Raw genomic sequence first — 23531 nt, forward strand, 5'->3', positions numbered from 1 at the left:
AACTCTTTTCTGAACCCTCTTTACCCCCTGAATAATTTTCCCTCCCTTTATCAGTGAAACCTTTCTTTAAAGGACGTAGCAGCGACAGAAAGAGCAGCTCACTCATTTCCTCCCTTCTTGCTTGTCACGATTGATTCAAAGCACTTTGAAAAACACTAAATCCAGCCTTTTCTTATTCTGTGCAGTACTTGGTGTTGTGTGGCGGTGGGGGCTACGCACCAACTTTCCAACAGGAAGCAGATTTAGCAGATGAATGATGTCATTACTAACAATGAATTGCATCGAGCCATTGAAGGATTATGTGTTGTACAGTAAAATGTGTCTGCAGTGTTTCAATCAGTAGGTCAACAATTTGACTGTTGTGTACATAAACTAAAAACTATTAACACTTTAACTGCCTGCTTCTAACATGCAATTTTTAACTTTCTTGTATTTTTTCTGTCTCTGACTGTTATCTGTAAAAAATGTCTCTGAATATACAGTACCTGTGATTATTATTAACACTGCTACCTATGTTTTTTGTTCAATAACTCCTCCCAGTGTCTTCTAAATTGGTACTGACAATAAATGGAAATGTGACTGAAAGCTAACCTCTCCTTCTGCTTCTGTGCTTCATTTCAAAGTCTTCTTTCACTTGCTTTTATTAGATTTAACAACACTAACAAACTTATAACCTCATGCACTGCACTTGCACTGATTATGGATCAAGTTATCTCTTATTTTCACAGCATGACATTATAATATTTACTGTGCAAACTAGAACATGGATGGTGTGTTTGAATATGAGAGTTTAATATTTGTGTGTCAAATGCATATCTTTCCCACAAAAGCTGAAGAATCACCCATTTAGTATTTATATGCAGTGTATGAATACTAATGGTTATTAACACAATACTGTAGTTGTAAACCGATATAACAAATGTTTAGGGTTTATTATTTGTCAATACTTATAACCACTTATGTGAAGCATCTATAACTGCTGAATAATAATTATATACACAGGAATAAAATCATTCACAGGCCGGTTTAAACACATGAAGACACATGGATTTAATCACCTACGAAATAGTCGTTTGACAAAAACTTCTTAACTCAGTGTCCACTAAGTAGATTTCTCCCAGAGCTTTCAGCTGGACCTCTATTAGTTACAGTAGTTTTCAGATAAATGTCCACAGTATGCAAGAAAAGAAAAGAAGATTACAAAAACACAATAGCAACTGTGCATATATAATAATGTTGGGTCTATAAGTGTGTTAAAGTGCAAAAATATTATAAATAAATTAGCTTAAATGTACAGTACAAATGCAGTAATAATGTCAGTGAATGCCAGAGTGTTGCACAGTTGAATTATTATTGCTCAGAGTTATTTTAGGTTAGTTTAGTGTTAAGCGAAGTGTAACCAAGAAGCTTTAATATCTCCTGTAAGTCTTGTACTCAGTGATCTCACTGCCTGCTTCTCTTTCTCACAGTCACACATACATAAACATGGAAAGCCAGGAATGTTGATTCCCCTTTTTAATTAGCCAAGCCTGGGAGCTCTCATGGGACACAAAAGAGTTCAACTGCTTTTGTCATGTCGGTGGATTCAGCGGTTACCATGGCCACAAGAAAAGTAAAGGCTCAGAATTTGGAGAGTTGAAAGAGGGAGGCTTCATGGTCCCCCCGCCCGTTCTGGCCCTTCCATTCATGAGGCTTTTCCTTACCCACAGTTCCTCTGCTCTCTATTTTCCTCACAAAACTTACATATAAAAGATGTTTTGACTGTTCAGAACAAGTCAGACCTTTCTGTCTGTGACAAATCAGCTCTAAAGTGGCATCATTTTCATCGTTGTTTTCTGTTATTTTCCTCACCAGGAGACGCCACGTACCTCGACATCTTCCGAGAATTTTCCCACATGGCATCGCACAACCCAGAGAAGCTGAAACGAAGGAGTGTGCACTTCCGACACTCCTTCAGGTAGTCCGCCAGGCGTCTGCAGAGGAACAAATCACATACTTGAAAAGTGCAGCAGCCGCTTCCCAGACATTGTCACATTCTTGGATCCCGAGCTTCATATTTGAGCCACTTGGAGAAAACCTGATAGAAAAAGGATCAAATATTCACCATAATAAGTTACCTGCCTGTTTTCATCCTCAGAGAAATTTACAAAACCACCTTTAAAGTGGATAAAAGTGAAGAAGTTGTGGAAACTTTGTGATGCTGTTCATCATCAGTCGGTGTTTAGAATAGCTGCGTTAAATCTGCAAGAGTCTTGTGCTGTTCTTAGGTTTATTTTGAAATGAGGATTTGCTGGTCTTTTCCTCTTTAATGCATTTATAATAAATATAGCATTGCTTTTGTACAGTGTTAGATAATAAAATGCCCGGCACTTGTTTTTTTTTTTTATATTTTCTTTATCATTTTTTGTATAATTCATTTGTTTTGCTGCATCAGCTTCATTATTCAGATCATCATATCTGCTTTATTGAAGGACTTTCATCAATACTTTGCATAAATACATGTTTCTGTGTTCGTCATGCATGCATTTACTCCATTATATTTCATACTTAAACTTGAATTCAGCCAAGTGTCATATCATCATTAGTTATCAACAATCCAACACCTTGAAGTCGCAGTTTATTTTGTTATGAAATTTTTTTTTTGTTTTGCATCGACTATGCTGGTGTAGTCTTCTTCGTAATAATTGTGTTTTTTTTCAGTACCACTATGAAATGCAGTGCTTCTGTTACTGTACACATGCTGTAGAGGCAAAAATGCTAATATATCTGAATGAACAGGAGTACTGATAAAAGATGGATGAAAATAAACATTGTCTGTGTTTACACATGTGCAGTCAGAGATCTCTCTGTGTGACTGTCTAACCTACATCACAGCATCACAACATGTAGCTGAAACAACAGCGTCCTCTTGTGTTCAAATGTGAGACAAGTGAGTCAAAACTTGTTGCATGAAAAGTAAAACCAGTACATTTTCTCGGGTACATTTTCTTTTTTTACCTGTACTATACTTTTGCTTCACTGCAGTTCAGAGGGAGATATTGCACTTTGAAAATCATTTCAAAGCTCTGGTCACCGGTCACTTTTCAGGTTAAGATTTTACATGAATCTTGCAAGAAAAATAAGCTTATAAAATACACATTATTGCAGATGTTTTTGGCTTGTTATAAAACAAAAAGCAACGTGTAATTTTCACATTTCAGATGAGTTGTTCCACCAAAGAGACATTTTCAATTTAAATAACAGTTTGAGACCTTTGTTTCTTAAAACAACTTTCTCAAAAAGTGACAGATTTTAATGTATGAACTACTTTTTATTTCCTTCTTCCTTTTTTTTTTCTTTTTAAGAAAATGGTCCAAGTAATCCCTCGTCAAACTGCTTACAACAAGGTCTGTGGATTACCTTAATGTCATGAATGATTTCTGGAAAGAGACGTTGTTGTTGAGTTGTTGTTTTTTTGGGTGCATAAAAATAAAAAATAAATGCAATGAATAACAGGGCACAGATTATTAACTGAGTACCAGTAGTTGATAATTTCATATGTTTCAAATATTGCTATTGCTAAAATGATGAGAAACTTTATCAAAATAACTTAGTATCTCAAAGTAATGAGTTGGTATTTTAAAATAATGAGGAACTTTCTCAAAATAACGACTTTCTATCTCAAAATAATAAGTTAGTATCTCAAAATAATGACCAAGAATCTCAAAATAATGAGACACTTTCTCACAAGAACAACTTAGATACGTTTTATTTATTGTGTATGATTATTTAACTCATTATTTTGAGAAAGTTTATCATTATAATGACTTAAAGGATCCCTGTTTTTATCTCGGCGGTAGAAAAATACTTTCATATTCTCCGGATTTGTTTATTATCATTATTATTATTAATTTATTTTTTAATTGGGGAACTCTAACTCACTTATAAATACATTACCTTATAAGTGTGATGTCTAAGTCGTGTCATCATGAGACTTTTCTCAGAAACTTTTGGTTGTTCTGTCACTGCAGCCGGCGGTGAGCGCGTGCCGTTGACGTCCGTCACGTCTCGCCGTAACGTCACGTCGGCAGGGCTGGTAGGAAGCAACGGCGAGCAGACAGACGGTCCGTCCGCGGTGATGGAGCTCTGTCCGAACGACAGCGCTCATTATGACGCTATCTGACACATCCAGTCGCGTTATGCACATTTCGCTCGCTTGACACGCGATGTGACTGCGGATCGGAGTCAGGTATGACTCGGATGATTGTAGCGAGCTAGCTAGCTGTTAGCTTAGCCCTCATCCATCCCGCTACAGTGAGAGAAGCTCCGGCGGCTGCAGCCAGCAGGCGGCTAGCAGCTCAGCTGACCAGCTGCAGCACCACACACAGCCCGGAGAGAAGATGATGACGAGGCCTTAATGCCAGATCGGAGACGGTGTGTTCAGTCATCAAATACAGGTACTGTCACTCACGAACAGGTGAAGCTCAGCTACTGTCAGACTGCAGGTACCTTCAGCAGGTGCGTGTACAGACACGTGAAGAGACGGGGGCCAAATATCAAACCCCCTGACCCTGATGTGTGATCTGCTACAGAGGGGCATAGCAGGTAGACAGCACACCTGGTGGGAACACACACATTATTAAACTGTCAACTGTCATGATAAGTCTTGCAGGGCTGCAACTAATGATTATTTTCATCATTGATAAATCTGTTGATTGATTTTAAATTGATTAGTGGTTTGTGAGGCTTTCCTGCTTTTCTCTTTTAAATGATTGCACAGTAAAATGAAGATCTTTGGGTTTGGATCCAGTGTTGACTGGACAAATCAAGCAATAAGAAGATGTCTCTGGGAACTTTTGACTTTTTTTTTCCCCCACAAAAAGTTAAAACCAAATTGTTTATGTAGAAATCATGGAAAAGAATAAAATGCTAATGGAATATGTATATATAAAGACATTCTTGAGAATTGGACAAAACCGTATTTAGAGTTTTTTTTTTTTTTTTTTTGAGGTTTATGAGGCTGAGTAAGAAGATGATGTATTGCCTTAAAGAATGCGTCAAACTGCAGAGCTACAATAATGGATAAATGGTTGCAATGTCCCACGTCCACGACTCCAAGTGGTCATAGCATAAATGCAAAGCTGACCAAACCTTGTAACCTATAGATATATATATATGTATGTATGTATATCTGTGTGTGTGTGTGTGTGTGTAAAGATGTAAATCTTTAAAAATGTGTGACAGATTAGTTGTTTCATTTTTAAAACGGCTCTGGAAATCTGAAATTACAGCCTTTAAAAAAAATGAACCAATTTATTTGAGACAGAATGAACCGCAGTAGTTCACAGCTGCAACTGACGATTATTTTTTATTGTTGATTAATGTGCTGATTACCTTTTAAATAAATGATAAACCATCTATATAACACCAGAAAATAGTCAAAAATAACCATCACAATTTCCTACAACTTAAAGCTACAGTGTGATTTTCTTTGCATGAAAATGTCTAAAAACATTTGACATATTTGATATATGTTGTTGTGTTCTAACATGGTCCCAAATGTTTCCAACAATGTTCAAACGCAGAAAAATCTTTAATGTATTCAAGGTAACGGTGCGTTTCCTGCTAGCTGCTGCTAGGCAGTTGTTGTAACTACTGGGAAAACGCGGGATATGTCGAATACGTCACGTAGTGAGTAAAGGTGACTAAACGTGACATGTACAAAACTTCGATATGACCTCATTTATGAAGACGATTTCTGCCTGATCTCATGTCAAATTTTTTCAGTCATGGTGGCTGTTTAAAAGTGAGGAAAACAACTCCCATGATCCCATGCTACTACTGTTACTGTACTGTTATTGTTGTAATGTGAGAGAGACTCCTAGTGATATAATTTACATATTGTGTGTTTAAGGTGATGATCAACTTATCAGTCAATCAACTCATTTTTGCAGGTTTAGATCCATTTCATATTTTGTCTGCGTCATCATCAGTAAAGGAAGAACTCTACAATCTGTGTCAACGTCTTATTGATTGTTCCTGATGATCTTTAATCTCATCCGCAGACATGGCGTCGCAGCTGCAGGTGTTCTCCTCTCCCTCCGTGTCCTCCAGTGCCTACTCTCGCTCAAAGAGGCTCAAAGTGGAGAACCCTGCCTGGGATGTGTCCAACCAGCTGGGAGACAATGGTTACTACCAGCAGAGCCCCACCCAGGCGGCCGCACCCTCCACCTCTGGCTCCAGCTTCAACCCAGTGTACAACTCCAACCAGGTGCACCCGCCGATGGCCGGCTCCCGGGAGCAGACGGTGGTGCGGGCGGCGGATAGCACAGGTAGCCTTCGCGGACCCCCCTCCTCCTCTTCCTCCTCCTCCTCCTCCAGCCGTCGCATCAAGGATGCCGAGTCCTCGTCGCAGCCGTGCGATCTCTACCACAAGCAGTACAGCCTGAAGAGGAAGAGCGAGGAGGTGGACAGCAGCGACAGCGTCCAGATCTTGGAGGAGCTCTCCGCCCCCGTGGTGTCAAACCGCACCGGTGGCGGAGGAGGGACCACCACCGCTCAGTCCATAGCACATTCCACCTCCACCACGAAGAGCAGCAACTCCCACAGCGAGGGCGACTACCAGCTGGTCCAGCACGAGATCCTGTGCTCCATGTCTAACAGCTACGAGGTGCTCGAGTTCCTGGGACGGGGCACCTTCGGTCAGGTGGCAAAATGCTGGAAGAGGGGCACAAACGAGATAGTGGCGATTAAAATCTTGAAGAACCATCCTTCTTATGCTCGGCAAGGCCAAATTGAAGTGAGTATGTGGTGTTGAAATAGATCAAAACTCCAGAGTGGGTAGACAGGAAGCTGTTCTCGTTCTTTAGCTCTTACATTCCCAGATAAACGTCCATGAATCAGCTTCAGAATCATAGCCTTCTGGTTGGCTGATAATTGTCGTGTTTGGAATTTTCTTTAATTTCAAAGTAACCCAGTAATCAAATCTTAACAACTGTCTGTACAATGCAAACAGGAACTGCTAATAGTTAATTTTGCATGACATTTAATGGAGAAAATTGCTAAATAAAATGCTCAAAGTCGAACTCACTGACTCCACTGCAACATTATGACATATTGACATTACATGAGATAGATGTAAAGATTGTAAAGATGACCACGTAAAACAACTTGTGAGCATTTACATGATTGTTGTGTGATTACAAAGATGGTCTTTTGAGGTTTAAAATACTGTTTATTGACAATAAAACACTTTGGTTAAAGGATAACTTCAGTATTTTATAACCCGCACGAGTCTAGTTTTGCAAACCCGTCCGCACCGCAAAGCTTAGAACCAGAACTGACCCGTTACCCGCAAGAATCTCTTAAGTCAAATCTACACCTGCCGGGAACCATTAATATAAGCCCTGTGACCCGATCTGCTCCCGTGATTAAACACACACAGACAGTGACTCACTTTGTTCTCAGTTGGTTCAGCGTCTGCACTCCTGCAGCTGCTGATGTGTTTCCACAGCGACGATGAGCCTCGCTTGCAACCATCCCAAGCTAATACTCTTGAAACTGTTTACAAGCACCGGAGCCACTGACAACGTTAGTCTCGCGGTCTTTTAGCACACCAAATCTTCCCAGAAGTCCGACTTAGCCTTTGACGCCGTATCGTCCACAATTTGGTGTCCCGCACTGGTTATTTTTGCCTTTATGTCATCCATTTTTGCCAACAGCCAGCCACAATCGCTGTTTGGCAGGATGTGGGGTCAAAGGTTGTGTCATAGACTTTCAGAATAAAATCCTGCCGGCTGAACAGGCTTGATAATTATGCTGATTAAATTAATGATACTGTAGATGTAGCCTGGGGAGAACAATAAATCATCTGTTTCTGGTTAAACACCTCTTTAACAAAATGGTCTATTCCTGTAGAGATCCTTTCCGTAAAGTTGTCAGACTCTTAGAATTAGACTTGCACCGATTTCAACTTTCTTAGCCGATTCCGATTTCCGATTTTGGAGGGGTCTGACCTACCGATTCCGATTTTGGCCGGTTCCGATTTTCAGTCTTTCTAAGAACTGTAATTGACAGCATTCACAAACATTTTTGCAACTTTTCTTGTAAATGTGTTCATAATAAGACACTGACTATTAAATATTCATTTAATACTTTCTCCAAAATCATCCAGATTACAACCGGGCCTTATTATATTTTTTAATGAAATGGGTGAATTGGGTGAATTGGGTGAACGTGATCTCGCGGGATTTCGCGGGACGCGATTTCACGTGATCTTTTGTGGAAGCGGATGTAAACAAACCGGAGACTAACGCGGTGCAACAGTTTGAAGTAAAACTTTGCCGTGAGAAAAACAGACACAGAAGTTAAAGGAGTCTGGATGAGAAAATGTTTGAGGAGACGCATCAACACAGGTTGTTTATTCTTCAGCAAGAACAGGAGGTGAGATTTGAACTGTCCCTCTGTGAACAGCAGTCTGCCGCTAGCTTGCTAGCATTAGCCTGAAGCGCGAGAGAGTTTAACGGCTGTTTTGCGACATTGTCAGCTGCTCTGTCTCGTTGTAGACTGTCTGTCTTCTCTTTATCCTGTTCTTGGAATCTGTCGCTGACACCATCTTCAAGCAGACATGTCTGAGTGTGTAGCTGTTATCAGCGCTGTGTTGACGTCACGGTCAGTTTGTCTGCTGCGCGCATGACGTGACGATCGTGCAGAACGTGTGTGACAATGACCAGCACAGAACCGGATTTGTGACGCTGACCGGCCGGTCACCGGTCAAGGCCAGTCACGTGAAAACCGGCCCGATTCCGAGCATTGCCGATTAATCGGTGCAAGTCTACTTAGAATAACAATCTGAGTCTGTTACACTTTCAGAGGACGTACTTTGACAGTGCACAGTTGCGCAGGCAGGTCACATTTGTTGCTTAGTTTCATTTCTGCAGAGCTGCTCTCCCTCCATACTGGACCATTTTCAAAAATAGTTGTCCTCATTAGTCACTTAGACACAAAAACATGGTAAAAAAGGGTCCAGGTTGGAAAAAGACAGAAGTTAGAAACAAACTATAGGAAAGACAGAATTCATTGATATGAATTGTTCTATCAATATGTTGTATTTTTTTTTACAGTATTAATGCTCAGAATGTCCTATCACCTGTTATTTCCCAGCAGCAATTTCAATGAGCAATTTCCTCTGTTCATACACAGATATCTACTTTGTGTTGAAAACCTGTGGATGTACAGGCAAAAAACAACAAACTGTTTTAAATATCATGAAGTATACATAGATGTGTCATCGAGCTTGTTTAGTACAACACACATGGAAATTTATGCCATGTCCAAACAGCCCAACTTATCCTGAAATTAACAATAAGCCTGGCTAAAATATTTAGTGATTCATGCTTAAAGCCTGAAAATAAAGGGAGTAAAAAAGCAGAGAGGGCTCAAATGGTTGCTGGTATTTTCTTTATTAATATTCATTAATGAACACAATAATATATTTCGCTCTGAATCCTTTCTGTAGGTGAGCATCCTGAGCAGGCTGAGCACAGAGAACGCCGATGAGTTCAACTTTGTCCGCTCATACGAGTGTTTCCAGCACAAGAACCACACGTGCCTTGTGTTTGAGATGCTGGAGCAGAACCTTTACGACTTCCTGAAGCACAGCAAGTTCAGCCCTCTGCTGCTCAAGTGTATCCGGCCCATCCTGCAGCAGGTCGCCACGGCGCTGATGAAGCTGAAGAGCCTGGGGCTGATCCACGCCGACCTGAAGCCTGAAAACATCATGTTAGTGGACCCTCTGAGGCAGCCGTACAGAGTCAAAGTCATTGATTTCGGCTCCGCCAGCCACGTTTCCAAAGCGGTTTGCTCCACATACCTGCAGTCACGATACTACAGGTGAGGATGTTAAGCTGGACTGTACAGTGAGAACTTTAAATAATCATTTAACTGGGTTTGTACTATGTCAGTTACCTGCCGTCATTTTGTCATTTGTCAATGTCAATGTGTTTGCAGAGCTCCGGAAATCATTCTGGGCCTTCCTTTCTGCGAAGCGATTGACATGTGGTCTCTGGGATGTGTCATTGCTGAGCTGTTCCTGGGTTGGCCTCTTTATCCTGGTGCCTCAGAGTATGATCAGGTCAGCTGCAGACGTTCTTTCAAAAGAAAAAAAAAGTTTAAGATGTGGAGACTGTGCATATTTGCTTTCCTCCCAAAAGATTACATGATATATATATACAGAAATAAATGTGAAAATACTGTAAATGATAATATTATAAAATAATATTATAAAAATAATAATTAGAAGAATATAATTATTCTTTTTATAGTATTATTAGTATTTTCACATTTATTGATTTGTTTTTCTCTTCACGTCACCCCTACCACACCATAAAGAGGGAAGCGTGTTTTCATTTAGTTCAAAAATGTAAAAATCTCAGAACATGTTTAGAGGAACATGTCAGTTTGCAGGAACTAAAATAATGACCTATTAGATTGTTTGCATTTCAGTTTGCATATATTGTAGATACTTTGCATATCAGTTTGCATAGTTCATAGATAATTTGCACATTTTTTGCATACAATTTGCATATCATTTTTGCATGTTTGTCATGTGAATCTCCTCTGTAAACCAACACAGCTGCATTCAGAGGCTGACACACCCGCCCCTCAGGTCAACTGTATGAACTGCTACTGAGTACAAATGTAGGTCACATGGTTTCACATTTGTGTCACACTTGTAACTGACTTTTTTTTTTTTTTTTCATCAGATTCGTTACATTTCCCAGACACAGGGCCTCCCAGCAGAGTACCTGCTGAGTGCAGGAACCAAAACCAGCCGCTTTTTCAACAGAGGCCCCGATTCGAGCTACCCGCTCTGGAGACTCAAAGTGAGCGACTCCACAGAGAGCACACAAAATGTCTGAGACATTACATCATAGATGTGTGTATGGACCGTATACTGAGGTCTTGCTGTGGTTATTTTTCTGCAGACACCTGCAGAGCACGAGGCAGAGATGGGCATCAAGTCAAAGGAGGCGAGGAAATACATCTTCAACTGTCTGGATGATATGATGCAGGTGAGGCGAGACCAGGAACTGGAACTGGTTATCTTAAATCCTGCCCTTAAGCTGTATGCACAACCCTAATACTTTTTAACAGAATCTTGATGTGATGGCGTCGGGTGTAGTGCACATTGACAAACACAGACTTATTGTCTCTCTTGCAGGTGAACATGACAAACCTGGAGGGGACGGACATCCTGGCAGAGAAGGCTGACAGGCGAGAGTTCATCGACCTGCTGAAGAAGATGCTGACACTCGACGCAGACAAACGGATCACGCCCATGAAGACTCTGAACCACCCCTTTGTTACCATGACACACCTGCTGCACTTCCCTCACAGCTCACAGTAAGCCCACACGCTCAGGACTGTGCTGATGATCAGATGCAGAATTGTTTTTTCTAGATGATCAGAGGTATTGATTTTTTTGTTCTTATGTAGTTATGATAAATAGTAATGACTGGTGGTTTAGAATAGTTAGTTTCCAGGATTCCGTCTGTTTTACTGATGATTTCTCTTTATTTTTTATTTTCTAGTGTGAAGTCCTGCTTCCAGAACATGGACATATGCAAACGCAGGTGCAGCGCCTTTGAGAACGGAAAAAACATGTTTGCCAGCAACAACACCCCGAGTGCAGCCACCAACCTCACTGTCACCTTCAGCAGCCAACTAAACCAGCACAATCAGGTGAGAATCAGCTGCCTCTGGGTCATTTTGTTCTTCGTAATATTCTTGATTAACTAGTTTTCACTTTGTGCAGGTTATATTAGTCGCTTTGTGAATCGATGGCTCTGGGGCCTCATTTATCAGCCGTGCGTGTGCTCATTTCTATGCAGAGAATCAAACTGATAAGTTTCTTCCTGTGTTAAAGAATGAGAGTTCCCGAAGATGTGCATTTCTATTTTTATTTTGGATACAAAGGAATGATTTCTTTGAGATGATGCACCATAAATGCCTCTTTTTCATATTGTTTCTTGTGATGCTGCACCATTAATCTCTTGTGGCTGCGTATACAGTCAAAGATACAGAGGATCTCACTGGCAGACTCGGGGCAGGGGCAAAAAAAAAAATCAATAAAAAGGGCAGCAGCTGTAAAGGAAGTCATGACACATTTGTGGTCGAACAGTTCTGATGTTGTGAATTCTGAATTTAGGCTGACATTATTTTATTATGTGACCTCAAGTACAACAGCTGCTACAAGTCTGTAACAAAATCACACAGGGAACTATTAATTATTTAAACATTTAGAGGGACATAGAGGCCAACTAATTTTCCAGCATGTAGGGCGGCCTATATGGCACTGTATCGTGTTTTCTCCACTGGAGGGGCATCCTTATCTGCCCCTAGGGCATAGAAGAGGGCACCTCTGTGAGTCCACCGGAGGAGGATCTTTTGGATTCAGTTGAATCAATCTGCAGTTAACTATTATTGCTTCAGTGCCATTCAGTTTAACTGAGCAACATGATTTTTTTGATAGTTATTGGCCTTTCTGTCAGAGCCATTATGTTTTTGGGTTGTGTCCATCCATCCCGTACTTCTGAGAGGGATATCTCAAGAGTGCCTTGAAGGAATTTTGTCAAATTCAGCACAAAAGTCCACTTGGACTCAAAGATGAAGTGATGAGAAAGTGGGGGTCCGGGGTTTAGGTCACTGTGACATAATTAAATTCTATATATGGTATTTCTGTATGTAAATGAGCCTTTACATGCAAGTGCAGATGGATGTAGAACAGATGATTGTATGGACAGTTCTTAGATGTACATGCTTTGTTAAATGAGGCCCTGGGGCTTTTTTGCTGAACTGAACTCATTATTTCAGGCAGCGAACTCAGTGTCTCTGCACGTTTGTGTGTTACAGATGGCCTCTACAGGAGGCCAGTCCCTGTCACTCAGCAGTAACGTCCCGCTGCTGAACTACCAGCCTGGCCTCTACCAGCAGGCCACCATCAACATCCCCGGTCTGACCCAGCAGGGCGTCCCCCTGCAGACCAGACCCACCCAGCTCTGCACCCAGACCGAACCCTTCCAGCAAACACTCATCGTCTGTCCCCCGACCATCCAGGGTGAGAATGCAAGATGTTAGTGTCATGCTGCTTCAATGAAAACAAATCTCATTTCACATGTAAAATGTAGAAAGTACAATAATTTCACCAACTAGGAAGAAACCTTTTATTGATTGTTCTTTTGTGCTGTTAACTTAATAATCCCTGAATGTCCCCTTTTTCTACATTTAGTATTTATTTTTGCATACGTTTAAAATTGATTTGATGTCACGTAATCTGGCTCCATCTCTTCCTTACAGGTCTTCAAACATCCAATAAGCCCTCTGGTTATCCAGTGAGGATGGACAACTCAGTACCTTTAGTTCCTCAGAATCAGTCGTCCCAGTCTCTTCACATCCAGCCTGGCATGCTGGCACAGGTAAGACCCTCTGCACCGTCATTCAGAATCAAATGTTTAACAAAGCTGTGCAATTAAAACAAAAATGTCTGCTGCCATCATTCTGCAGAGCTAGTTGTTTTTTTTTTTTTATACTTTTGATCCTTAAAGTACATTTTACTGGTAATACTTTTATACATTTAATTGTATTAGAATATTGGTACGTTTACTTAAGTAAAAGATTTGAGTACTGAAGTACAGACTTGAAACAACAAGATAAAGGCAGAGAAACAACGCTTTTCAGCTTCTTATTAAGTTACTTTTACACCAAACTATATTAAATTTTGAATTTTGGCAAAGAACTAAAGGTTTTTCATGACTTTGCATGATTAGTTACACTTGACATAATCTTTAGCTGGTGATGTTTGTCATCAAACCAGAGAAACTGATGAGAGGTTAAGAGATTTGTTAACCTCTTAGCTTAGTGAGTTCAGGAATTTTATCATCTGGTAGGAAGATCCAAAATGGAGCTGGCAATCAGGACTCAACTCCAATGACCCTCTGCATCTGTGCATTGGTTTGTGTACAGCTTTGTGTAAATGTGTTTGGTCAACAAGTTCTCTTTATCACTTTCTTCACAAAACAGAAACTCTGTTGTGAAGAGTTGGTGTTGTCACTAACTGAACACTCTTGATCCAAAGCGAAGACTCCCTCCTGTTTAGGTTTCAGTCAAATGTGAAGCAGATCTGTTTGAAATGTGTCGTCTCGGTCTGTTTGGATGTCTTAACACCCCCCGCTCGTGTCACCCTCACACCTCCTCCCAGGCCTCCCTCGACCCCCTGCTGGTAAGCAGCCTCTACGCCTCAGTGGCGGGGATGCCGCGTTTAGACTCTGTCCGGCTGCCAGTTGGCTGCAGGGGTGAAAGCCTCGGCGGCTTACTGGATCAGAACGCCTCCGTGCTGGTAAAACACCATCATCACAACCGCCACCTACTTTGAAATCTCTTCTTTCTTCCTTCCTGCCTCCTAGCACACGTGTGTCAGCGTTGTGCAGCGGATTGTGGGACGCATGCGGAGCTCATCAGGCTGATTTGTGCTTTTGCTTGCAGCTTCAGAGGCATAAAACTGTGTGTAGATTCACGACAACAACTGTGCATAAAGACAGAAATATACACACATTATTTTAATCAGATTTAGAAAGCCGCATGTATGCCTGGTTCTGCTTTATAAGTCAGTCACTGTGGAACTGCGCACACATACGAGTCTAATTTCCACTCCCACAGTTAGCCTATAAATCGCTGTAGAAATGGCCTTAAACATCTCTTTGCATATACTTGTGCCTGCTTCACCACTCATTAAACCTGTTATTGAGAAGAACGGCAAAGAAGAAGTACAATTTAGTTTAATTTGTGGTGCTTGAGCGAGTTTCTACAACAGAACAGCCGTCATTACACATGGCTGTGGCTGTAGCTATAGTGCACGTACATTTAATTCATCACATGTACCTCTAAACCATATTATTTCACGATCATCATTATTAATCATCAGAAGGATGATCAATGATTCATTTAATGAGTTCATACTGAAACAGACTTACTGACAATTCAGGATAAAATGAAAAGATCATTAAAATCCAGATAAATTTCAATAATATTTCACAGGAAATAATGTGGGGAGGATTTTGATTTGAACGTTGAAAAGATTTTACAGAACGCTGTGTAGACAGCAAAAAAAAGCACCACCAGTAAAATAAACTTTGTCTCTCACTTTAATATTTAATCTCCTCCTTATCATATCACCCTGCAGCTATCACAGCTAAAACTGAGTGTACTGGAGTGTGTGATTGATGTGAAGTGTGCGTGAGTTTTGCGCATTCTTCTTTTATGAATACCAAATGACGTGGGGAAATTTATACATCTGCCCTGCGGTGTCCCCCTTTTTCTCCAAGTTTAAATAAGAAAAAGTTTTATTACAGGCTCCCTAAGTTAATATCTAAGGATCTAATCTATTCAGTTCAAGTTCATTTTAGCTGATACACGTTTTGTTGTTTTTCACTATCACAGTGCATTTACTCATCTGTCACTATAAGACACGGTGAAAATGCAAAGTCTACTGTTTTCCCCTGCCTCCATTGTTTATGCTAAGCTAACCAGCTGCTAACCAGATTGCAGCCTTAAATTTATTTGAGTGGTGTCTATCTTCTCATCCAGCATATTTCCCAAAATGTCAAACTATTCATTCAAAAGCTTCCTGTTAAGAAGCTGATTGCCTTTTTGTAAATGTGAAAAGTCTGATGTATAGAAAATGCGGAAAGTTAAAATAGTCTGTTCAGAAGTGGCCAAGGTTGTCACATTTAAACCATCTTTTGGACCGCCTAGTGACAGATTAAAAAAAGATGTTTTGACATCGGTGCGGTATAACAAATGTCGCTGCAGCTGTGAGAGAAGCTCAGACTCCTTCATTTCTTCCTGTCCTTATCTCAGACTAACACGTTCCTTCACTTTCAGGTGGGCTGTCTTCTTTCTGGACCTCTCTGTTTTTCACAGCGCAGGACCGTATGATGTGCATGCCTGGCATCAGAGGCCGAACTAAATGTTTTTCTTCCTTTCTTCAGCTTGGTTTGGTATTTTCTGCCTCTTAAGTCACATTTCCTTCTGAAGTCTGGAAAACGAGGTGCAGATGGCAGCCGTGTGGTGACATCTCTTCAGCTGTCAGTGTGTGTGTGTGTGTGTGTGTGTGTGTGTGTGTGTGTGTGTGTGAGATATCTGCTGGATGTATTGGTTCAGGACAGAGATGAGAATGCTTGTGTTTGTCTACAAACTGCATGTGCTCACCATGTATTTCATTACAGCATGAATTATTTTAGAAAAATAACTCTGACTTCTACTCCACTATGGTCAACACTTTATTCTTTTCTTAAAGTGTCCCTGCTGAAGTTTACATTTGGACCAAGTGCATTTTTTTTGTGTTCACACAGCAGGGCTGGCCAGCAGGCACACAGCAGATCCTCATCCCTTCCACATGGCAGCAGATGCCAGGCATGGCCATCCACAACCCGGGGCAGGCCGTGGTGCCCGACTCGCCCATGGGAGCCCCGATCTCCGACAGTCAGCAAGCTTCAGGCTGGAGGTGAGCTTTGTCTAACGGGACTCTAAAAGCTTCAGGTTCTTCTAAAACAAAGGTTGAATTTTATAGTTTAGTAAATGTGATCAGTCAGTTTAAAATGAGATCTCTCTGTTCGCAGGGGTCGTCATGGAAGCCAGTACGATGGCGTCAGCCAGCAGGACTCTGGCGTTGGACGTCACGCTGCCTCCCAAAGCCACAACTCAGGGGCCGCTCACTCCAGAGCCCAGCAGGGCAAGAGGTCAAAAAGAGAGAGCAGAGCCAGGTATCCCGTCACACGTTCACATTATCAGCATGTTGTTCAGCGGCACGGTACGTTATATGTCATTTTTGCGATGTAATCCCTGGCTTCTCTGTCCACTTGTTCAAGGTTTGAGCAAAACAGTTGAGCTGCAGAGATTTTCATTAAACAATTAATATACAGTCAGAAAGTAATGAAAAACGCTCATTAGTTTCCAATGAAAAGATCAAAAACATTGCTCATATCATTAACATTCAAATTCTAAATCAAAGGTGTGTTCATTCTGTTTAAACCTGGTATTTCTGCAGGCTTCACTAATATAATTAGTATTGAACTATTTGTAAAATTAGATTTCAGGGGCGGCTGTGAAGGATTGTTAACAACTCCAGAACATTGTAAAGTCCAAAAATCAAAATTTATTGGAACAGATAGACATAATCATTTCCAAAATTCACAACATGTTTTTATCAAACAAAAGTTTTTGTTGGTGTTAAGCTTTTCAAAAACAGTATTTTCACCGCTGTAAAACAAAACAAAACTTCTCCCAAATTAAGCAACAATCTAACAACAGGAATTACTTCAGGATAGTTGATTTAATTAAACAAATCAGTGTGTAAGTGATACAGGGATTTATTGTCAGAATACAACAGAAACTAATAATATTAATATATATAAGTAAGTTTTCATTAGTGTATAATCACCCGAAAATAAGAAATGACGTGCTTTCCTTATTATAGAATTAGCTGTCGTCTTCCACAGAGGCCAGCAGGTTGGACAGCCATGTTTCTAATGTAGCCCAGAAAGTACAAATCAAACACTGACTGTAGAGGGACTGTAGTGTTTTTTTGCAAGTTGCACAGCTACCAAAGGTTTTCCTGGATGTCACTGATAGATGCCACTAAATCCTACACACTGGTGCTTTAAGCCAGAGGTGCTGCCATCAAATTATTTGTTTTGTCCAACAGTCCAAAACCATCTGCCACATAAATATAATGTTCTCCAAGCCTTTTACATGCTGTGGTAGTTTGTACTTTATTTCATAAGGATATATGAATGTACAGTTAATATAAGAATGAAAGGTTATTTGAAGAAAGGAGAAGAAATGCAACATAAATGTGTGTCAGACTATCCATCTATCTCTCCGTTTTCTCAGCTCACTATGGAGAGGTCCAAACTCATCACCTAAAATATTGAACAAGATTTTGTATTTGTGATCAGGCAGTGATAGAGTCTCTCTGTCCCCTCCAGGCCTGTGTCTTCAGTGCATTCAGCCACCACTGTGGTCCAGAATACTTTTGCTGGCGACCAGTCTCAGCCCATCGTCATCTCTGACACGCCCAGTCCTGCCGTCAGCATCATCACCATCCACAGCGACTCAGAGGACGAGGACGACAGGAAGTTCCCCGCTGCCTGGTGAGATCATTTTCGCCGACTGTAGAATCTGAATTCTCTCACTTCGAGGTCACTTCGCTGAAATGGTCATTAACTCCTCTGTTATTCTCTGCTGCAGCTCTGGAACAAGTCAGAGGACCAACGTGATCAGCTGTGTGACGGTACACGACTCCCATGACTCTGACTCCTCCACCAGCAGCCCCCTGAGCCCCAAGACCACCTCCCAGCCCACCAAGTCTCTGGCCATCATCATGCCCTCTGTGAAGAGCCAGCCAGGGGAGAGCACAACCCACAAAACTCCTGCAGCTCCAGGTAATCAGCAACACAGTCTTCATATATTTATTTTATTTTAAATAGTGGCTGAGTGGATCCATTTTAGGTGCATTAATAATCAGCTCAGCTCCATTAGATCCATTTTTTTTATTTATTGTAATCTCTGTTCAGACTTTGTACCTTTCATACAGGTTAGTGTTTAACAGATGACTGACTGACAAGCCAATAATAAGACAGAACAAGTGTAGACTGCAAAAGAAAAAAATATAGATAAAATAAAACACATAAAACAAATAAGAAATAGACAATAGAATATAACAAAAGAGATTTTAACTAATAAGAGAAAAACTAAAACTAAATTAATTAAAATAACAAAACATGAAATTAAAAAACAAAAATAGATTTAAGTTATAATAATAATAGTGATAAAGCTAACACTAAAAAATACATAATAAATCAAAAGGATAAATAATAAAAAGGACAATAAAATGCAACAAAAATATTTAAGCTACAATAATAATAAAGTAAAAGATAAACTAAAACAAGATATTAAATTAAAAGTAGCTAAAATATGTTAAAAAAGAAAAAGACATTATAAAAGACAAAAAAATGCGACAAAATAGATTTAAGCTATAATAACAACAATAAAGCTAACACTAAAAAGTACATAAAAAATCAAAAAATAAATAATAAAATACAACACAAATATATTAAAGAGATAAAAAACTAGCTACATTAAAAGGAAAAAACATAAAAATGACAAAATTCTATAGATTTGAGTTATAATAAAGCTAAAACTAAAAGTTCAATAGATAAAAAAGACAAAATTTTTAAGCAATAATTATTATTATTTTTAAGAAAATTGACATGAAGAAAAAACAAATGATGAGAATGACAATGAAAAACAAAATAGATTTAAGCTATTATAATAAAAAAGAAAACACTAAAAAATTAGATATTAAAAGGTCAAAGCCAATGATAAAAATGATGACATTAAGATACAAGCAACAATAATAATAATAATAAAAAAAGAGAACTAGATTAGACCAAACTAGATTAGATTAAAGCGATGAAACAGTATTACTCACAGTATTCTTTTGGGTTTTCCCTGGTAGATCAAACTACGAGCGGCTCTGGAAAGTCTAAGAAGGGGTCGACTCAGCAGTCCAGTCGGTCAGGAGACTCCAACACTGATCGCCATCAGCGGGCTGCATCCAGCAGATCTCAGCCTCTCAACCTGAGTCAGGTAACAGCTTTTTAATCTCCGTGTTCACAGTTGGCACAGACGTCAGCTGAGGAGCCTGGCCCTGTCCCAGAACAAACACGGTCATAAATCTGTAGGTGCAGCCACAGTGTCCGATCGCCCGTTAAGACTGCGTGTGTGTTGAGGTTAATCAAAGTACGCACTCGATTTATGAGCCCTTCCCATCACTCCTGAACATATGGCTCAGTTGAGCTCAGGCACCTCGTTTTATTTAATTTGCACATGAAGAACAATAAGTATCATTTGTAAAGCGTCACAGATCCGATCAGATTATCATGATAAGCACAGTTGGCTGGTTGCACAGCAGACATTTTGACCTGTCATACCAGAAAACCCACAGGCGTATTAATGTTTGCTTCTTTTGTGCATGTTGGCTCACTATCACTGTTACTGGGACACTTAATAACAGTAATAACAGCTCAGTTCCATTAAGTCCACCTGTGTTTTTTCCCACTGTGACAAGTCAAACTGTCTGCTGTGCAAACAGTCCATTGTGAACCATTTTTTGGTGAAACCTTACCGATGGTAACAACACTGCTATGAATGTCAGAACTGTGACTACCATTATTTTCAAAGGGCACTGAGCTGAATCCAACATGGCATCAGCTTCAACAGTGTCTGAGCATCAGTGTTCAGGCAACACATGGCATTAGGTGTCATCAGAAAACACTGAACTAAGAGTATCCCACAATTCACCATGGTCTGCTTGGTGGTAGTGCACCTATAGGCTGGCTTTAGGACCATCAATAAATCAACAGATGTCCAAACATTACAGTGTTATGACAAGACCTCCAGAGATGGTCATCACTGTAAATTGAGCTCTGATAACCCTCCACACGCTAGCAGTCTTCACGGGCCTACGCTCTCTGTCGCAGTCACCAGAAATACGAAACTCGTTGTCAAATAGACAATTTTGTGACACTCCTATGTCTCATACTCATGCACAAGGTAGCCTTTAGCATCAGTGTGTTGCTTGACATTCTGAAAGGGTCGAAGTTTGGTTAATTTTAGGCAACAAAACTACGTGGTGAGAAAAGATTGTGGTTTGGATTAAAAGAAGTATGTTATGTTAGACATGTGAAGCAATCCTGGTGTGTCTCAAACAGAAGCTGAAGGGCCCCCTGTGCATCAGAGACATTCAGGGTCGTGACAAAATATTGGTATTTGACAATCTGGGAATGAGAACTGGCTTAATTATGTCTATGAATACCACCTGTTTGTAGAGACCAATGCTCGCTGTCGTTTCAGGTACAGCAGTCTGTGATGTCATCATCCCACGACCAAACAGGAAGCAGCAGTTCCCTGAGGCGGCAGCCCACATACCCGCCTCCTGTCTCCTCCCACTCATCCTACAACACCCTCTTCAGCTCAACCCCGAACCTGTACGCCTACCCGGCATCCGCCGCCCTGGCCTCGGTGTCCCAGGCTGTGGACCAGATGCAAGGAGGCTCGTCCCGCCACGGCAGGGCAAGCGGAGCGTACTCTTCCCTGGCGCTGCTCCAGAAGAACGGCAGCCTGGCGCTGGGAGGGTCCGCTCCGGGACAGTACGGCAACCACCACCAACAGCAGCAGCAGCAGCTGGGAGGGCAGCCTTTCCACCACTCCAGTGCTACTTACCAGCGAAAACTCAACCAGTATCCCTACTTGTAAAGGCCGACGGCTCACTGAGACTGAAGCATGAAGACCAAATGGAGACCGAGACTAGAGAGCAGCACAAGCTCTGTGATCAGACTTGTTTTCAACTCGACTTTTAACTTTCCTTTACCGTCCAGTCCATATCTCTGATTATTTTGGATAAAATAATCAAAGAATGTATTTATATCTTAAATCATGGTCAGTTTTTTTTAAATCTGTTCCAACTCTGGGGTATCTTTGTGTTGCCTACGGCGTGTTAACAGCGACGAACAGTGCAGTCTGTACCTGAATGGAGACACATTTCTTCTTGTGTTGAGGTTAAAGTGCTGACTCTGCTTACATCAGATAAAAGGAGTAGGAACTGTAGCCAAAAACGGAAAACAGACTGCAGTGTTCAGTTGCTTCTTAATGCATTAAAAGGGACAGTTCGGATGTTTTGATTTAGGGTTGTATGAGATATTAATTGATAGTGTATTACTTTAGTAAGTAGTTAGAGAGCGCAGAGACAAGCACAGAAGCTAAGTACTGCTGTGCACAGAATCTGCGGTAAAACTTATTTTAGCCAAAAAAAAACAAAACAATAGGGTTTAAGTATAACCTACATTTAGAATATTTTCACTTCTTTACCATCAGACAGCTTTTTCTGAAGGGAAACCGCTGTTATATAAACCAAGTAACGCTCTCTCTCACTCAACTAAACTCAATTTTACCTTTGCAGGAAATGGGAGTTGCTGCTCCATCGCTGCCTCGATCAGTTAGTTTGTGTTACTGTGTGACTTTGGATTTTGGCGGTGCGGTGGTTGGCACTGTCGCCTCACAGCAGGAAGGGTCTGAGTTCGAATGTAGCAGTTTGTGGCTGAGGCAGGACCTTTCTGTGTGGAGTTTGCATGTTCTTCCCGTGTCCGCGTGGGTTCTCTCTCTCTGGGAGCTCCGGCTTCCTCCTGCTGTCCAAAGACATGCAGCATAAGAGGTTAATTGATAACTCTAAATTGTCCATAGGCGTGAATGGTTGTCTGTCTCTATGCATCAGCCCTGCAATGAACTGGTGACTTGGATGGACCTTTTAAAACACAAAAGTCACACAATAACACAAACAAACTAACCTGTGAGACGAGCAACTCCTGTGTTTTGCATTGCAAAATTTCATGATTTCACCAGTGGAGTCTGGTTGAGAGACACTTTGCTTTCTCACTGGAAAAGGCTGCCTGACACCAAGGTTAAATGGTGCAAATATTCTAAATATAGCGTACACTTGCACTGATTTCTTAGGTTTTTTTTGTTGTTGTTTGCTAAAATAAGTTTTGCTTCAAATAATCCGAACTATCCCTTCAAGTCCCATTTTTTTTATTTATTTGAGAAATGTGTGTTGATGAGAAACTGGAACTTGCTGCTCTATTATTATATTATTATTTCTATTGTTATCGTCAGAATCATCAAATTGTTTAAAACTTGCATTTACATCCACAATCGCCTTACTTATTTAGGCCAATGTCTTTTATTTTAAACTTTAATATGTCAGCACGTCGTGATAAGTTGATGAATATGTTGTATGTTTCATTTATGAATGTACTGTGTGTGTTTTATCTGTATTATGAAAAAAAATGCAGAAAGTAAGCTATGTATTGTACTGTATAATACTGATGTGTCACTGTGTTCTTCAAATGTTTTCCATTCTGTTTTAATACCGGCCATTAACTTGATTATATTTATCTGTTTAGTACGTTGAATGATGCAGTATGTTTCGGCGTGTAGTTAGGGTGTGGTATTTAGAGGGGGTTGTCATGTTTTTTACAGTTTTAAAAGTTAATCTTAAGGTTTGCATGTGTCTGACATGGAGTAGCATTCAGGACACATTCGTAAACTGCAGCTTCACTGGTTTTCCGTGTCGCTCGCAGGAGGATTATTAATGTTATGTTTGATTTGTACGACAAACACATTAACGATATTGGGAAAATGTAAAAGCTCTCGTCTTGTGAAGTGATGTTTGTGAAGTAAAGCGTGCACATAAAATCTGATTGGGTTTCACACGATCATGTAAAAGTCAGAGCCATCTAGATTGCGATCGTTGAATTCACAGTAATGCGTTGGAATTGTGAATAATCAAATCTGACAAAGATGATTTATTAAAAAAATATGAATTGATGTTTAATATGTAACCGCTTCTAAACAAATCATTGGTTTGGTGAAATGAT

At 40.4% G+C, this 23531-nt stretch overlaps 2 protein-coding genes across 7 annotated transcripts in view; both read left to right on the forward strand.

Annotated features, from left to right (window-relative positions):
- The window catches only part of LOC146324727 (arf-GAP with coiled-coil, ANK repeat and PH domain-containing protein 3-like), a 98481-nt gene extending 95656 nt beyond the window's left edge, over positions 1 to 2825 (forward strand). Inside the window, exon 25 of the mRNA XM_084720338.1 lies at positions 1855 to 2825. Coding sequence (XP_084576464.1) covers positions 1855 to 1961 — 107 coding nt within the window. The 3' untranslated portion in view covers positions 1962 to 2825. The remainder of the gene's footprint in view (positions 1 to 1854) is intronic.
- Positions 2826 to 4045: 1220 nt separating this feature from the next.
- hipk1a (homeodomain interacting protein kinase 1a) lies at positions 4046 to 21702 on the forward strand. Of its 6 annotated transcripts, none has more exons than XM_084720339.1 (17): positions 4046 to 4436; positions 6045 to 6778; positions 9497 to 9870; positions 9988 to 10111; positions 10743 to 10862; positions 10965 to 11051; positions 11201 to 11382; positions 11571 to 11721; positions 12892 to 13111; positions 13336 to 13454; positions 14237 to 14374; positions 16389 to 16540; positions 16656 to 16799; positions 18024 to 18188; positions 18286 to 18479; positions 19556 to 19686; positions 20953 to 21702. In XM_084720339.1, the coding sequence occupies exons 1-17, from the start codon at positions 4397 to 4399 to the stop codon at positions 21352 to 21354; spliced, it is 3477 nt and encodes a 1158-aa protein (XP_084576465.1). In that variant the 5' UTR covers positions 4046 to 4396; the 3' UTR covers positions 21355 to 21702. The 6 variants fall into 6 exon arrangements, with proteins under 6 accessions (XP_084576465.1, XP_084576466.1, XP_084576467.1 ...); XM_084720340.1 differs by having other exon boundaries at positions 12892 to 13096; XM_084720341.1 differs by lacking the exon at positions 14237 to 14374.
- Positions 21703 to 23531: the final 1829 nt, after the last annotated feature.

The sequence above is a fragment of the Lutjanus erythropterus genome, chromosome 6, assembly GCF_056507025.1.
Source record: "Lutjanus erythropterus isolate fLutEry1 chromosome 6, fLutEry1.hap2, whole genome shotgun sequence".
Lineage (NCBI taxonomy): Eukaryota > Metazoa > Chordata > Actinopteri > Lutjaniformes > Lutjanidae > Lutjanus > Lutjanus erythropterus.

What these genes read in the sequence shown, in the direction of transcription:
- hipk1a (XM_084720339.1), top strand. Translation starts at nt 4,397, where the DNA reads ATGCCAGATCGGAGACGGTGTGTTCAGTCATCAAATACAG. An exon ending in TGTTCAGTCATCAAATACAG is followed by an intron (nt 4,437 to 6,044) that starts GTACTGTCACTC and finishes TCTCATCCGCAG; the next exon opens with ACATGGCGTCGCAGCTGCAG. An exon ending in AAAAGAGAGAGCAGAGCCAG is followed by an intron (nt 16,800 to 18,023) that starts GTATCCCGTCAC and finishes TGTCCCCTCCAG; the next exon opens with GCCTGTGTCTTCAGTGCATT.